Here is an 18,448-nt window from a genome sequence, read left to right as displayed (position 1 = left end):
TGGCATGACTTTATAATGTAGAAAACCCTTGTAACGTCATGATGAAAAATCTAGATTCTTGTAGCTTGTGTTTTCTTTTTGTTTTGTGTTTGCTTTCTTTTAGCTTCAGTTGAATTCCAAGGAAGGCAAATGTACATATTGGCAAAGTTATTACATTATCTACAACAACAAAAAAGCAAAGAAAAAAACCATTGAATTAAGCTGCTTCAGGTTTTTCTCCATAAACTCAAGCTTATTCTTTTATAGTAAAAAATAGATTTAGCTTGTAATGGGAAGCTGTTACGGGTTTTTAAAAGTTACATTTTAAAGTAGGATGAAGAATAAGATTTGAAAATAAATTTTGAATGTTACCTAACTCAGAAATTTCTTTACGACCATCTTTAGTTATTAAGTAGTCTTTGTCCAGACTGGGAAGACTTAATCATGTGAAATAGTCTTGCAGTATTGCAGTATCTAGTTTACATTTTTCAAACAGGTCTTTTTTCTTTTTTTTTTTCTTTTTTGGTGTCTCCAACAGCTCTAATTATAACTAATTCCTTATTTCTTGCAGGTGGTGCTTCCCTAGACCTTAAAGCTTGTCCTCCTAAGCCAGCTAAATGGATTCTGGATATGACTTGGCTGAACTTGGTGGAGCTCAGTAAGCTTAAACAATTTTCAGATATTCTCGATCAAGTAAGTAAGAGCTTTTAAAAAGAAGTCTCTTGTTTAACCAGTGATCATCTGGTAGTGATCACGGCATGTGGTGGGAAACTGGTTTATTTTATAGAACAGAATGAAACTGACAGCAGATAGCCACAGTTGTGGTCACAACTCTTTAGCAACCTGTATTGATAAAAAGACTTAAAAACCCCCAGGAAAATAAGAAAAAAGTAGAACGTTTCACACTTTATATAATTATAATACTTTCAGTTTGGGATACAACTTGCTATTATCCAATTCACATAATGCAACTTGAATGTTCTTTCGGTTGTTAGACTTTCTTACATCCCTGTTGTGCTTTCTTACATTATGTTTTATGATACTTGTTCCAATATTTCTCTGATTACATGGAGTAAGAGTTAGGGAAAGAGCGTTCAGTAAATTCAACACTTGTATGAATAGTCTTAATGCACACTAAGTGTATGGTAGCTAATGGAGTAAGTAAATAGCATTTAGTATATGTGAAGAGTACCCTCTGTACAGTCATGTGGGAAGCAGATATGTACTTAATGTTCTCAAAGCTATGGCTGAGCCTAGCTATCTGTGTTCTGACCTTGCTATGCCATTATACCATTAATGGCAAATACTGAGTAGGGGTTCATTTTTTCAGAATATGAATACTTAAAGGCATTGTTGCATTCTACAATTTTGTACTTAAAATCTGAAAGCTTATCCTCTCTTTATTTAATAGCCTTACAAAATCTGTGTACTAACACTGTTAAACAAATGCCTGTGTGTGGATTGCATGTCTCTGACCCTCAGAAAATGTTTGTGACCTAGTGGCAGTTGAAATGTGACTTGTCTGTTTAGTGAGATTTACTCCTTTGATGGTATAACTGCAGATTTCCAGAGCAGAGAAACAGTGGAAAATCTGGTTTGACAGTGAGAATCCTGAAGAAGAACTGGTTCCTAGTGGCTATGGTCAATCCCTGGACTGCTTCAGACATCTTCTTCTTATCAGATCTTGGTGTCCTGACAGGACCATAGCTCAGGTACATTTATATAGCCAACATAGTCTATTTAGGTGTCATTAGAATAATAGTTACTGTATTGCAGTTCAGTACTTTTTTATTTAATGCTAAACTCCTTTTTGTAATGGACCTTTACATTACATTTTCTGAACTTCTTTTCAGACAATTTATGCATTTGTTACAAGAGCAGTGTTAGCAAAATTATTGAAATATATTGAATGAATATTAGTCAATGATTTTATTATGGAGATAGGATTTCATTTGGAAACGGTATGTGTTTATCCAGTTCTGCTTTATCAGTTCAGAAGGTATTTTTGACTGTCCTTGCTGATATTACTCACTGGAATTGTAGAAGGTCCTCATGTTAGGCCTTCATGAACTCAGTTGGCTGAGAGAAAATGGAACATGAAAACAATTTAATTGAGGAACCATTTTTAATCTTTATGCTCTTCTCCAGTGCAAAAGAATAAAAATTATGCAATTGCTCACAATTTCAGAGCAATGGTTGGCAATTTACTGAAATCAGAATGCATCACTGGAAGTGTGGTATTAACTTTATAGCTGCAAACCTTTAGACATTGTGACTAGATTCAGAGAAAGCCTCAGCAATTATTGGTGTAACTGCGGTCAATAGAAGGTTAAATGGTACTGTACAATGAATCTCTCAGATGTGCGCTATGTGTCTGAAACTGATCATGCAAAATTAGTTCCTCAGTTCTGTTAATAGGGGGCAAGATACACTTTCTTCTCATGATGATTTTATGAAAACTGATATTTTATCAAATGCTAAATGCTGAATATTTTTTGTCTCTGAGAAGTAACCCAGAGGTATTAAGGGGAAGATTGGTCTAAGACAGAAGTAATGGAGTGGGAAAGAATACAAGAAAGAAAATCTCAGACTGTTTGAAAGAGCCTTTTCTATTTCTTATTAAAAAAGAACAATAATACAACAATTTTTGAAATAAATAAATAAGGAATAACACAGATGGTCTTCACCTGTTCCTCTGGATCTTCTACGTAGTGACAGTTATTTTCATCATCATTACTATTAATTCATTGTTTTTTAAGCATGAAGGTGGGAAAGACCTAACACCTTTGAAGCGTATCTTCTATCTTTTCCTCCTTTTTTCTCTAGTATATGGAAAGGAAAGATTTTAAGGTTAGGGGTTATGCTGTCTAATGGAGATACCATCTTTAAATCATTAAAACCTTTCTAAAGGTTTAATAAGGTTATAATTTTTATTATACTGTAATTATAGGTATTATATAACAATACATGCAAATATATGTAATAGAATACTTATTTTTTAAGTTTTAACTGGTCTTAATAAAGCTGTAAGAAATAACACCTTCAAAGATAGTATGATATATTAACATGTAAAAAGAAATTTGTTGCATATTTGTGTATCTGATATAAATTTATAGCAGCCTTTGCTCTTCAGTTTACTTATTGGTTGTGTTTACACTGGGAAGAAAACAGTATTAAATAATTACATCACAGGTTAAATTTACCCTTTTTAATATAGGCAAGAAAATACATCATTGACACTATGGGGGAGAAATACGCAGAGGGAGTCATCTTGGACTTGGAGAAGACGTGGGAAGAGTCAGATCCACGTACTCCTCTCATATGCTTTCTTTCCATGGGCTCTGATCCTACAGACTCAATTATTGCTTTGGGAAAAAAACTGAAGACAGAGACACGTTATGTTTCCATGGGCCAGGGGCAAGAAATCCATGCTCGTAAACTTCTACAGCAGACTATGGCTCATGTAAGAGGCAAAAATCTAAATGTTTTTTATATCTGTATTAAACACTTAGAAATTAAAATCCTGTCATGAAATAAAGTTGTTTGGTGGGTAGTTAGTGCTGATGCAACAAAATATATTTCTTTCTATAAATAAGTGTCCTAAGCAATAGGACTGTCTTTTCACAGTCATTTAATTGGCTATAACAAATTTTTTGATGCTGTGCAGACATCAGTGTTTTTCACAGAATCACAGAATCACTACGGTTGGAAAAGACCTGTAAGATCATCAAGTCCAACCTGAAAAAAAAAAAAAAAAACCCACCAAAAAAAAAAAAACCCAAAAACCCACAAACAACCCACGCAAGCCAACCACCACACAACAACAACAAGGCACAACACACCAAAAACCAACCCACCCAACACCACACAGCACCATGTCCATCAAGCTACATCCCACAATGCCACATCCACACGCTCCTTGAATACCTCCAGGGAGGGTGACTCTACCACCTCCCTGGGCAGCCTATTCCAATGTTTCACTACTCTCTCAGTAAAGAACTTTTTCCTAATATCTAGCCTGAACCTCCCCTGGCGCAACTTGAGGCCATTTCCTCTAGTCCTGTCACTAGTCACTTGGGAGAAGAGACAAACACCCACCTCTCTGCAACCCCCCTTCAGGTAGTTGTAGAGAGCGATAAGGTCTCCCCTCAGCCTCCTCTTCTCCAGGCTAAACAACCCCAGCAAAACAACTAAACAACTCCAAAAAACCCCAGCAAAACAGCTAAACAACTCCATATAAAATGGAGTTTCTGTTGTAGGTTGTTGGCTGATGAACATAGCTGAATTGATTGTTTGGAATGCATGAATATTAAATATTCTTCAGCAAGCATTTCACAACATTTTTTCAGTTTTGTATTTTTAGTAATAAAAACATATTTTGTTAAATGAAGAAGATTAATTCCAAATATACTACTGATAGATCATAACCTTGAGAAAAACAAGGCTGTATAGCAAAATATTTTGTATTACTGTAGTCTGGATTTTGAATTGGGATGGACAGTCTGATAGCACAGGCATTTTACAAGTGAAACATGGAAGAATTGAAGAATAAAATTTCCTGTATGGGAAAGAAAAGCTGAGATGTTCCAATTTAGCATGCTTTGCACATCAGGTGGTAGTACTGCTATGCCTGCTGATGTGAATAGATTAAACTTCTTGTGCTCCTGTGTTATGAGCTTCTTCCCTGTCTGTATAACCAGTTTTCCTCTAACTTTTGCCTCAGATTCTCATTTGACAAATTCACATTAAGAGCTAATTAGCAGATCAGATGAGAAGAAACTCATTCAAAAGACAGGGAAGAAGAGCTCCTTTTTGTTTAGTTAAGAGAAATGCGGTTACTTTCCCTCACTGTCTTACATAACTTCTTAATGAAGAGGTATGTGAGATGTCTATATGAAGTATGGTAATTGATATGAGAAAGTTTGATATCTATTGATTGATGGCAATTGATTATATTTGGTTTTTTCCAAGCCTGTGACCCTTATGAGGAACAAGGTTTAGCAGCTTGCTATGGAGCTACTTCTGAGCTCCCTTATTTAGGATCAATGAAATCACGGGTTCACCTAGAAAGTCAAGATTTATCAGTCTTTATCAGCACTACAGTTATGTCCAGATATGTTTTAAATGTACCAAAATGGAAAATGTAGGGACAAGACCAGATCAGACAAGTAAGGACCACTGGTTTCAATGATAAAACCAAACAAGCTAACAATGCCTCTAGAAGGACCAGCTCACAGCTTAGCTCACATGAGATTTCTCTAGGAGAAAAAATAGTATGTTAATTGCATGTATACCATTGCTATGGATACTGGTCTCTATACATGAAATGTACATGAAAACAAATGATTAAGGCCTTGATTATGATTTGGTGAGCCAGTGGTGCAAAATTGACTGTGGAGGATTTCTTCCATTAACAGCTCTCATAAGAGCTTAAACATGCTATATTTTGCTATAGCTTAGATGTGTTGGCATTGTTCCTAACCTACAGCATAAATAGTGATTTTAGTGATTTTGGTTTGTAAACAATGTTGATAACTTTATATTCTGTTGTTTTAAACTAGGGAGGCTGGGCACTTCTGCAAAACTGCCACCTTGGACTTGACTTTTTGGATGAGTTGATGGACACTGTAATAGAGACAGAGACTGTCCATGAGAACTTTCGACTGTGGATGACAACTGAAATTCACAAACAGTTCCCCATCACCCTTCTTCAAATGTCTATTAAGTTTACCAATGAACCACCACAAGGGCTCAGAGCTGGACTAAAGAGAACATATAGTGGTGAGTGCTAGAGTGGTAAGGATTTAAAGTTAAATTTTGCTCATTTTTGGACTCTCTGGTGGTATCGTGTGGTCACATTGTAGCCACTGATAGCAGGTGTAAGCTAGTATGAGGAACTGATCACAATGATGCCAGGACACATCCTGATCCTTGGTTTGAGCTAGAAGTTGTGAAAATTAAAAGGAAGAGAAGATCTGCTGAAGTTCTGTTGCTAGAACTAATTGTAGAGCAAAACAGGAAACACTTTTTCTAAAATGTTGGCTTCTTATATCTCAGTTCAAAGGGTTTAAATCTTTAATCTTCTTGTGTCTTTTGGCAGAAAAGCAACATGTTAATTTTCATTAGCTATTGAGTGCTCTTTGCGTTGCCTAAAATAAAGGTCTGTAGTCAAAGAGTCTGTACAGAAAGCAACTTAATTCAGCCATTAGTAAATTGTGTGGGTTTTTTCCTGAAGTTTACTCTTTTAATTTGAGAAACTTAATAACGTGCTATAAACTGTCTCCAGCATAGAACACTTTGTAGGACAGTAATTTACTCTTGGGAGAGACAGAGAGCCAACTAAATATCTCTAGGAGGGATGTTTTAGTACTGATTTGAAGTGGTTTTGAAAAGTACTATTACTGTGTTTCTTATAAAGCCCACTTACAATCAGTAGGTGTCACCCAGGATTTACTAGATGTCAGTGACATGGTACAATGGAAACCAATGTTGTATGCTGTAGCCTTTCTACACTCCACTGTTCAAGAAAGACGCAAGTTTGGATCTCTGGGTTGGAATATACCGTATGAATTTAATCAAGCTGATTTCAATGCTACTGTGCAGTTCATTCAAAATCATTTGGATGGCATGGATGCCAAGAAGGTAACTAATGTTTTTGTGGGGAAGGTGGATCAGAGTGATGGATCTTTCTAGTAGTGGAATGTATATACATGGTTCCCAATAACTGAAACACAAACATGATTTTAAATTATTCTTTTGTTTCTTACCACAAACATTCAACATTCCAAGTATACATGTCTGTAGAGCAGCAGGCTTAAATTAGACTTTTGATCCTGTGCATGTTAAATTTCTATATTAACCTGTACATTAAAAAAAATTAAAATCCCTCCCAGCCATCTTCCACGAAAAATTCAGAAATATAAACCTTTAGAAGTATAGACCTTCTTTTCAATGCTAATTAAGCCATATAGTTAAAAATGGACCACTGTATTTTAAATATTCTTTTGTTTAAATAAATTTTGAGTAAAAATAATAAGATTCGGCTCCTCCAACCTATCTTGGCAGTATAAAGAAATGGAAAGTTGCTTTAAATGACTATGTAAGAATTCCTTTTACATGCCTCACTTTCATATGGTCAGTTATCATATAGAGGCCTGTAGCAGATCACTTTGCGACTGGCATTTTAAGTGAAATTGAAATTGAAATGTAGCTGTATCCCTCTTGCCCAAATGCCGGAATAGCCTCTTGAATTAGTTGTCAATGAATTCTATTGTGAAAAATCCTTGAAGGTGTTCTGGGAATGCAGGGTTATAGAAAAAAAGATTAGTAAGAAAATAACTTTCTTCCAAAAGGGACAAAGATGCAGGACTTGGTATATCAGCTGGGAGAAAGATGGGAGATGTAAATAGGCGAGAAGAGGATTAGCTAAAGTCAGTGCTTTCTGCTTGGTTTTAGGGGATCTCCTGGAGTACTGTCTGTTACATGATAGGTGAGATTCAGTATGGTGGCCGTGTGACAGATGACTATGACAAAAGACTCATGAACGCCTTTGTAAAGGTTTGGTTCAGTGAAAATACATTCAGTCAGGAATTCAGCTTCTACAAAGGATACAGCATACCCAAATGTACTATGGTGGATCAATACCTTCAGTACATACAGGTTGGTAAATAAAAGCTTTTCAACACAAAAAAACCTAATTCACTTCACAGAATCACAGAATCATTAAGGTTGGAAAAGACCTGTAAGATCATTGAGTCCAACCATCAACCCAACACCACCATGCCCACTAAACCATGTCCCGCAATGCCATGTCCACACATTTTTTTAACACAAGTTCTCACTTGTGTTTCTCACAAGTTCCTGAGTCCCTGTATTTTGTCTTTTCTTCTGAGTACCTGTATTTTGTCTTTTATTCACAGAGTCTTTATTGCTTTCTAACAGTCTGCATATCTATTAGTGACAACTAATTGTTGTCATCAACGCTGTCATCATTGTCATGACAGTAACATTTTCTTTTTTATGTGATTTGCTTGAGGGACATACCTGAAGGCATACAGTTATTAAAAAGGGCATAGAATGGAGTCCAGACATTGGGTACAACCTCACAGAAATAAAAGGTGTAGATAAATGAAAGTGCAAGCAGACTCTTAAAATAGTGTATAGAGGTTAAAACTGAATCTGTTGCTAACCTTGGTGTGCTTTGGGTTGTGACATGACAAATAGATCACAACATGTTATTTGCCCTAAGACTGTTTAATTTAGCCTCTTACTTTACAATGTAAGGGAGGGGTTTTTGTGCTTGTTATTTTTTTTGTTGTTTGTTTTTAATAATTAGCTTATAAACCCATCTCCAGTTGTGCTCTTTTTATATTTTACTATGTAGAGTCTTCCTGCTTATGATACACCAGAGGTGTTTGGTTTGCACCCCAATGCGGATATCACTTACCAAAGTAAACTTTCCAAAGATGTATTGGACATCATCCTCAGTATTCAGCCTAAAGATAGCTCTGGTGGAGGAGGTGAAACCCGAGAGGCAGTTGTAGCCAGACTGGCTGATGATATGCTGGAAAAGCTTCCTGCTGATTATGTACCATTTGAAGTGAGTTAATGAAATTCTGTCAAAAACATTTGCTCCATCTTGCTTTGTGTGGATTAAAAAAAAAAAAGTAATGATACTAAGTTTTTCTGAAAGCATATCTGAATTCATTCATACAGGCAATACTTCAAAAACGCATTTTAAAGAAGTCTGACCAGACTCTTAACATTTATAATGAAGTCACCAAATGTGCGCTGAAGTGCTTTTGTAAGAGCTTTTTCAAAATATTAAACCACTTAATGCTTAAGTTGCCATTTGCACTATGGAGGAGGTAGGATCATCAGCTTTTAAGCTAAGCTTGTTGACACTGTAGAGAACTGAGGTGGTGTTGCAAGTGTATTCATGCTTCTAAAAGTATTACAGCTGTAACATATGTATTACTTTGGGATTCAGCTTACATCCTGAAGATATTTTTAGGTTGCTTTCTTCTTCAGTGAAGTGCATGCTGAAAAGCTTGTCAAGTGATAGCTTTCATTGACTGAAGCCTAGTGTTCGTATCTCAGGATCCATATTAACACATAATAGCCCATGTAATTATATTTGTAACAGACACCTGCTGTCTTGCAGCCATTTATTTTCTGAAATAGCATCTTTCCTTCTGTTTATGTGGAAGATGGAATGTCTTTCAAGGTCAGAGGGTTTTCTTACGCTTAGAAAACATTTACTGATGACTAGATACATGGACACTCCAATTGACTGTATTCTCTGTCCTCCATCCTGGAGACTACAGTTTGAGTGTTTGGACAATTTGTGTTGTTTCTAGGTCTTTCCATAGTTCTTAGTTGTCCTTTAGAGCCCCAGAATTTTAGGATGCTGACATTATAGTTCTTCCCAGGTGAGGCTGGTTATAAATAAATGAGAGGAAAATGCTTATAAAATAGTTACGGTTCCTGTATTTCCTGTATCAGGGGATGCTGAACTTTTGTGTTTCATTATATTTGTGAAAGCTTAAAAGCAAGTAAGATTGGTTATGTCAGTAATAAAGCATTTACAACTCTATTGTTATGAAATGGATGTGAATCACCCCAATGTGTCATCAGAAAAAAGTTCACACTTATGTTTATGCTTTAACAGACTCCCAAAGTAGCCACCTGCTCATCTAGGCAGTAAGATGTTTTATTAATTAGATAATTTGCCTGCCATCTCCTTCTTGAGGAGAGTGAAATCTCTTATCCTTAGTCTTCTACCATTTTACTTAGTCTTTAGCGGAAGTTAGTGTGAGGACCTGATGCAAGGCTAGGTGGCTTATGAACGCCAAAATTCTCCTGTCAGGATGCTGAGCTATGAGAAGGAGCAAGGAGACTTGTACAACCTAATGCCCTCTTTTCTGTTTTTACGCAGCAATAAGTTTCCCTTATGTGGGGTATGCTCATGAGTATAGACTCTCTTCAGGTACTCATATCTGTTGTTTTATGTTTTCTGTGGCCCATTTTGTATTATGTAGTCCTCCCTCAAATGGCATTATTATGATAATGTATTTTATCTGAACAGATGAGTTAATGTATCTGAATTTGCAATTCTGATTATCTAGCAATCTTCCAAAAGTTTGCACTTGCTGAAGTTTCTGACTTACTGTATTTCTAGAAGACTGAGCTTTATGACTTTCCAAAAGGCTGAACCAGATGTCTGAGAGTTTCAAAGGACTGCAATTTGTTGAGTTTCTCAGAAGGGTACTGCTTTAGTGATGGGCTAAATCTCCTGGTGGTTGTTAATTCAACTCCCTTCAAATTCTACTTGACATCTCCAGCAATAGATATGTGGCTTAATAAAGACACATATTATATAGTGTCATTGTACAGGTACAGTTAGCCCTGTTAAGTTTACAAGAGCTCTTTTTGGGCACATCAGCTCTGATCAGAAATGACAAATTGAAATTTAGTTTAATAGAAGTGAATATGGAGCACTAAACTTTTTCACATGGTGAAAACTATTTAAATTCCTTTTTGTGTAGCAAAATACTGATAAACTTAGAAAGTTCATGCATATTAATGAGAACAGGGGCTGTTACCCTGCGTATAGGATTCAGTACATGGTATATATAATTTTTTCACCTATCTCCTAATAGGAACATATTGACTACAAAATTTCTAGTTATGTCTGTACAGTTGTTGTTAATTTGTTAACTTTACACTTGTGATCAAAAATAGATCAGTAAATTTTATTAGAATACAAGACTGCCTGGCATTGTGATAGTTCCCAGGCATTGCTGATAAATAGCGCTACTATGCTGAGGCACAGTGGCTGGGGCAATCACTCTTGATTGGTTTGTGCAAAGTGAACCTTGGGAACTGTCTGTTGGAATTAAAGCTGAAATCCTTGAAATGGGATATGGCCTACATGCTGTTTAAATGACGTTAGCTCGTAGAATAATATACAGACTAAATAATGAGTTAGGCTAAAAACATAGCCAGTCTCAGTATCATAGATTTCTCTTGGAACAAATCCTGTATTTCTGTCTTGCAGAGGATTCAAGGAAGATGCCAAACTGACCATTTAACTACCTAAATAAAAATACTATGTCTTAAAAATTGCATTGATGCCTAACCTTGACATAAAGTCGCCTTTGTTTTTTATTTCTGTTGAAGGATCTTTTGGTTTTCTACTTACAGGTAAAAGAGAAACTGAAGAACATGGGACCTTTTCAGCCTATGAACATATTTTTGCGACAGGAGATTGAACAAATGCAGAGAGTTATTTCCTTAGTGAGAAGCACTCTGACTGATCTAAAACTTGCCATTGATGGGACAATTGTTATGAGTGAAAATCTAAGGGATGCTTTAGACTGCATGTATGATGGAAGGATTCCTGCTAGCTGGAAAAAAGTAGGTGTACATCACTTGTTTTGTCAGGAAAAAAGATAAATTCTGTAGAGATAGATTAATCTGCTAGACATATAGTAAATACTTTTTTCAAACACAAGTGTTAACCAGGACTGTGCAACTGCTGGAGTAGATTTTAGGCTAGCATAAACACAGTCATTTTTTCATTTATAAAAATATAAATGAATGTGGGAGATGCAGGTATTTCCCATTTTAACAGCCTGTTGCATATTGGCAGGATAATAAGCTAGAGAGAAGAGAATAATTTAAAATGTGGTGGTGGATTTTAAAAAATAGCACCCACACTAGTGGACTACACTGCTACTATTCTTTGAGATTAAGGCTTGTAGTTGTAGAATCACAGAATAGTAGAGGCTGGAAGGGAGCTCTGGACATAGTGTAATTTAACCCCACTTCTGAAAGCAGGGTCACTTAGAGCAGGTTTCCCAGGACTCTCCAGAATCAAAAGTCCACAACCTCTCTGGGCAACCTGTTCCAGTGTTGGATCACCCTCACAGTAAAAAACAACCAATCAACCACCAACCAACCACCAAAAAGGCCCTTAAGTTTAAATGGAATTTCCCACATTTTGTCTTGTGCCCATTGCCTCTTCTCCACTGCTGACAAGGATCTAGCTCTGTCTTCTTCCATTCTCCACGCATGAGGTGATAGACATTGATAATATCTCCTCTGAGCCTTCTCTTCTCCAGGCTAAGCAATCCCAGCTGTCTCAGCCTCTCTCCATAGAAACTGTTTTCAGGGATAGCTAGAGTTGTTTATGGCAACTGATGGAAAGAAAAATGGGGAGGGTTTTTTGGTGTTTTTGTTTGCTTGTTTTGTTTTTATTGACAAAGTGTTTTCTTGGTACAAAACCTAGACCAAAGCAGGTGCTTCACAGCACAAGTATCATACAACCATTCAAAAAGAACAATCGTCGTAAATCTTCACATAGTCCAAGCTCAATTTTCCTTAGCTTTTTTCAGAAAAAGCAAAATAGTTTTGGCAGAAATCCGGTTATCTTGATGCATTGACCCTGGCTTTAGAAAGACATGTAGACAATATTTCTTCCTAGTTCACACAACTATCTAATTTTGAAAAAAAGTCATAAAATGGACAGTTAGCACAGGGAGCATTAATGGAATGCTTAATGGAATGGTAGGCATGAACTTGAATAGAGCAAGAATTTGCTTCAGGTTTCAGTGGGATGCAGCATTTATCTATCACGTTGAAAGTTAAGATATGAAAAATGTTCTTTAAATATGCTTTACTAATAATATGTTGTTTATCACCTTGTGAGGAATTACCTTTTCTTGACATGAATATTATGTTTTAAAAATATTGAATAAAATCAAAGAATGAACACGCTGTTTACTATTTTTAGGCATCTTGGGCTTCCAGTACACTTGGTTTCTGGTTTACTGAGCTTCTAGAAAGAAACCACCAATTTTACAACTGGATTTTTGAAAGCCGACCAAACTGCTTCTGGATGACAGGATTTTTTAATCCTCAAGGATTTTTAACTGCAGTGAGGCAGGTAAGTTGTGTTTAAAGTCTCACTCTGCTTATTCTTTTATATATTTTTTTTAAAAAATATATACCGCGTGATGAAGGCTCAGTTATACACATGGCTCCATCATGTCAGCAGGGAAGGTATGTGACTGCCTAACTGTCTAACATTTCCTGAGTGAAGTGTTCTCCCTCTGAACATGCTTTTTCAGTACCTCAACCACTAACGTGTTAAAATATATTTCCTACTTTGATCCAAGCCCTGTGTATGTAGGGGCTACCCTACAAAGTTATTAAGGTAGGCTGGAGAAGTAATGTCTCATGTTACCATTGAGTATCCTTGAGAAGAGGTGTTAAGCCCATGAATTTATTTTCCTTTTTTTCCTCCCTTTTGGTCTGTGTTCAGTACTTGCCAGAACAGCTACTCAGAATTAGTCTTAAATTACACTTCTGCAGTCAAGTAGCTGATTCAGTCTCTCTTCATGAAATGGGAAAGTGTTTCATTTATTAATGTGTACTAAGTATGAAGTTTGATATATCTTTATAATGTATGTATCTCTGTTGACTTGGTGATTGTGTTGCTTGCTCAGCATGCTAGTTGCATTTGACAAGTGAGCTACTTTTTACTTTAAAAGGGGCAATCAATACCTATGGTGGTCAGCATAAAGGGACGCATTGGAGACAATAATTGTTTGGAATCTGTAAAATTGGGAAAGAATACTCAGGTGGGAATCCAATGGGACCTCAGACAAAAGCTAACTTGTGGAGGACAGAATGAAGATTTGCAGAGAAGGAAAATCTCCACTTTTGCTCTGAGGTCTGGGTAGTGTAATCTTTGGCTGTCAAACTGAAGTTCTAATTGGTGACCTACTTCCACTAAAATTGCAGGCATATAGCCTTGGAATTATATAACACGATATTGCTTTTGAGTAAACGGTCCTAAACTGGAATTTTCTTTTGGACCCAAGCTTGTGGAAAGGGTTTAGTAGCAGGATCTGAAACAGTTGGAATCTACAAAACATTTCTGGTTCCCTAAAAAGAGAATGTGGGTAAATAACAACCTAATGTCCCAAGTGAAAACCAAAGTGACTTTCTGGGCTTTGCTATATGGTGGAACAAATAGAAATGAGAAAGATAAAGAGCCAGAATGATCATTGAACTGTAACTGCAGTATGGGACAAACATTCATTCCAACTTCTTCAAACAAAGATCTTGGAAAACATTTACAAGACCAAGATAAAACTTAGGTTTGGCATAACTTCATAGCATGGGATAGTAAGGGATTGGGCAAGATAAAGGAGTGTTGTCTAGAGCACTAACTAGCTGACTAAATTTGAAGTATATGTTGAATCTTAGGCATGTCTATCTCCAAGTGTTCTCTGGTTTTTTTGCAGTCTCTTTATGTACCTTTAGAGCTGAGTGAGCTTTTACTCACTATTAAGTATACAGTTAATGAAAAGTGTAAGTACAGGAAAAGGAAGGTAACCCCAGAAAATATGAAGAAAATTATGCATTTTGCTTTTGTCATTGGAACTGTTTTACTTAGCGTGTGCAGTTAATGTTTTCTTGTCTCATGAAAGCTGTGAAATTTTCATATTATAAGAGCCAGTTACCATTGGCACTCAGTGGTTGTGTTACCTGGTATGGTCTTAAGATATTGCATAAAATAGAAAGATTGAAAAACAAATATACAAAGCTTTCTTGTACTACCATGCCATCACTAGCTTAGAAAGAAGTCAAACTCCTGTAAACATGGATATCATAAAAAGTTAATATTTTGTATTGAAGAGGGTAAGTTATGACCATACAAATGTTTCTAATAAGTGCTTGGAAAAAATGGCTCTGTGCACATGTAAAAATGTAACCTCCATGCTTTTGTCTATTTTGGGCAGGAAATAACAAGGGCTAACAAAGGATGGGCTCTTGACAGTGTAGTGCTGTGCAATGAGGTCACTAAATGGATGAAGGATGATATCACAAGCCCTCCTTTGGAAGGTGTGTATGTGTATGGGCTGTATTTGGAAGGAGCTGGTTGGGACAGAAGAAACATGAGACTGACTGAATCTAAGCCCAAGGTGCTCTTTGAGATGATGCCAGTTATAAGGATATATGCAGAGAATAACAGTAAGTAACTGTATTGTAAAGGATGTTATTTTGATAGAATTCAATGTAACTTTATATTCAACTGCATGGAAGTCTTTTGGGCTTTAGGGATTTCATGAGGCTGTCACTATTCATTGTATACATGCTGAATCTTTTTCAATGGGGAGACTTCCCTGTCTTCCGTATAAAATGAGCTTTCAGCCTTCCTTGATAATAGGCACTTTTTTCCCTAATATTTAGATAGGTCTCTATGTTCTGGTCTTAACGGTATGAATAACTTTTTAACCCCATTGCAGATGAGCGGTTCTCTGCCTCCTCTGACAAACATTCTTGCATTCAGTCTTTCATTGACAATATGTATCCTAGATTGAGAAGATCAACACTTATATACATAAACTCTGTAGCCTCTGTAACTTAAACCCAAATAACCTCTTTCACACATCCCAAAACCCAATGTAATTTATATATATACAAAACTTATGTAAGTACGTATACACAACATATATATATATATATATAAAAAAAACCCCCATGTATACCTTACATAAGTTATTGTCGTGGTTTAACCCTAGCCAGCAACTAAGCACCACACAACTGCTTGGTCACGCCTGCCCAGTGGGACGGGGGAGAGAATCAGAAGAGTAAAACTGAGAAAACTCATGGGTTGAGATAAAGACAGTTTAATAGGCAAAGCAAAAGCTGTGCACGCAAGCAAAGCAAAATAAGGGATTCATTCATTACTTCCCGTCGGCAGGCAGGTGTTCAGCCATCTCCAGGAAAACAGGGCTCCATCACAGGTAACAGTTACTTGGGAAGACAAATGCCATAACTCTGAACATCCTCCCTTCCTTCTTCCCCCGGCTTTGCATGCTGAGCATGACATCATATGGTATGGAATATCCCTTTGGTCAGTTGGAGTCAGCTGTCCCAGCTGTGTCCCCTCCCAACTTCTTGTGCACCCTCAGCCTACTCGCTGGTGGGGTGGTGTGAGAAGCAGAAAAGGCCTTGATGCTGTGTAAGCACCGCTCAGCAATAATGAAAATATTCCTGTATTATCAACACTGTCTTCAGCACAGTTGTTGTTTCAAAACATAGTCCCGTACTAACTACTATGGAAAAAATTAACTGTACCCCAGTCAAAACCAGCACAGGTATTTATAGATGACATGTTATATATGTAACCTGTATATTTATAAAAATGCATATTTTTTTTTCTGGACCAGGCTATGTTTAAGCTAACAGAAGCATGCAAGAGGTGGAGGAAGATGTTTTGGTTTTGAGGCAGAAAAGGACTGTAAGAATGGAAAGGAAACTTAAGGGGCTGAAGGACATTGCTGTTTTGTGAAAATGTATAATTTAGGTTAATGTGGGGTTTTCTTGAATATAGAATAGGAATTGCTGTTGAATAGGGATGTAAAATAGGATAGGACTATCCACTGTTGAATGTAAAATTGGAAATTTCTGTTGAAAAGCATTCCACCTCCAAAAAGCAAAGCCTGCTTACATGCTGTTTTACCAGGATTTTGTGTAGCTGATCTTTTATACGAGGCGTGATCACTGTGAAAGCATCTAAGATGCTAAATAATGAACACTGAAGTATTAAGCACGGCTAGACCACTGTTCTAATTCTGCAGTGAAGATGTTGACAATTTATACTCTGAAATACTAAATGCATTTCAAAAGAGATTGTTTGAAATAGGGCATTTTTTATTTTGACACATTAATAATATATTGATAAGAAATAATCTTCAGTGGGCAGATTGAACTAATAATAACGCTGATCACACTAGAGTGTCCATTTACATTTCTTGCTACATCCAATTCCTAGATGCTGATGTTAAGTCTTAAACCCGCAGGAATTTCAAGCCATATGTGGCCTTCAGCTGGCAATAACAGTAGTGAACAGTGTGAGAATCAAGTAAGAGCTGTCTTTGGTGGTGATGGAGAGCTGTGTGCTATTGAACTTTGATGCAATTTTACATTTGCCTTATGCCCAGTCCCTTAGGGCCCTGTTTTTTCAACCAGGGTTTCACTGGGGTTTTTTATGTCTCTTCTGTCTTTTCAGCTTCAAAAGATCCACGTCTGTATTCATGTCCAGTCTACAAAAAGACTATTCGAGCAGATATGAATTACATTGCTGCTGTGGATCTTAAAACCCTTCAGCCTCCAGAGCACTGGGTACTACGTGGGGTAGCACTCCTGTGTGATGTCAAGTAATGTTGAAAAAAAGGTTTCTAAGAATTCTTTTCTGTTTTAAATGTAAACATCAATACGTAATTAGCTATACAATGGATCACTTCTAAAAAATGTATTTTCTAAGGCATAGACTCCATTGTGGTGTTTTTAGAAAATTGTTCTCAGTAAATCTCTACAATAGGCTTATAAATACTAAATCTTAGAGTGATACGAAGTTTGGTAAATACTTTGATAGTATTGATTGAATAGATTGAAGGTATTACATTTGATGTCTTGACAAGTCATGACAAATATTTAATGTTCCTATCTCACTACTGTGTGCTTAGTTTTACCTTGAATAAACATTAATTGACTTGAACGTTACTTCTTTTCAGTGGTAAATATGCTTGTATCAGGGATTACCTTCAAATAGCTAAATGCAAAGCTTTTTTTTGTGTGTGTGTATCTATGGAAAGCTAAGCCCAGTTGCTCATTCATATTAGTTAATACCCTCCAAGATTTATCTCCTAGATGATAGTTTCTAGTTTGCTTGCTGTCTAAATAAGGAAGGTGAGACTGGAAAAATGTCATACCTGTTTCAACACTTGGAGAACAATTTCATTGTGTTACATAGGAAAACAAGCATTTGACAGCTGCCAGAATTCCTTACTGTCTGGTTCATGACTTATAAATATGTAATGGATAGGAAGAAAATAGTTCCATAAAAATGCTTGGATATTTTTTCATGTGCTAGTACACCAGACTTGAGTCAACCTTCATCAAGGTTATTTGTTTTATGACATCAGTTTTAGCTTTGTTTCTGCTCCAATTTTGCAATGTTTGGCTCTGCCATTGGTACTGAATGGATTACTCAAGAAAAATCATTCACAGACATCAATTGTGCCATTACTAAGCATGCAGCACTATAATTTTGGATATATGAAGTGGCTTCCTAATGAATCTTGAAATAGAGCTTGACTAGTGCTCATATACAACATAAAATAGAAAAATGCAGGATTACAGAAAGTATTCCATTCTTTTCTTTCTGATATTTGGCATGAAAAATACAAGTATTTTGAAGAATATTTAAAAACAAATGTTATACGAATTACTTTTAGAAATGAATGGTGAAGTAACTTTCTGAATAAGGTGGAGATATTACAGCTTCATCAGAATCCTTTGAAATTCCTCATAAATTTTATAAGTATTTTAAAATAAGTAACCTAATCTTTCAAATATATGCTATGCTGTGTAGGCTATACTACATAGA

General features: G+C 36.3%; 1 protein-coding gene across 1 annotated transcript in view; it reads left to right on the top strand.

The window, feature by feature from the left end:
- Nucleotides 1-17,220, top strand: part of DNAH5 (dynein axonemal heavy chain 5) — a 135,694-nt gene extending 118,474 nt beyond the window's left edge. The window contains 11 exon segments of the mRNA XM_059836066.1: nt 551-672; nt 1,542-1,691; nt 3,197-3,442; nt 5,541-5,760; nt 6,416-6,621; nt 7,435-7,638; nt 8,363-8,578; nt 11,185-11,397; nt 12,776-12,928; nt 14,793-15,024; nt 17,069-17,220. Coding sequence (XP_059692049.1) covers nt 551-672; nt 1,542-1,691; nt 3,197-3,442; nt 5,541-5,760; nt 6,416-6,621; nt 7,435-7,638; nt 8,363-8,578; nt 11,185-11,397; nt 12,776-12,928; nt 14,793-15,024; nt 17,069-17,220 — 2,114 coding nt within the window.
- Nucleotides 17,221-18,448: the final 1,228 nt, after the last annotated feature.

The sequence above is a fragment of the Gavia stellata genome, chromosome 3 (genome assembly GCF_030936135.1).
Source record: "Gavia stellata isolate bGavSte3 chromosome 3, bGavSte3.hap2, whole genome shotgun sequence".
Classification (NCBI taxonomy): domain Eukaryota; kingdom Metazoa; phylum Chordata; class Aves; order Gaviiformes; family Gaviidae; genus Gavia; species Gavia stellata.
Note: the sequence above shows the minus strand (reverse complement) of the source record. Positions and strands in the feature narration are given on the sequence as shown.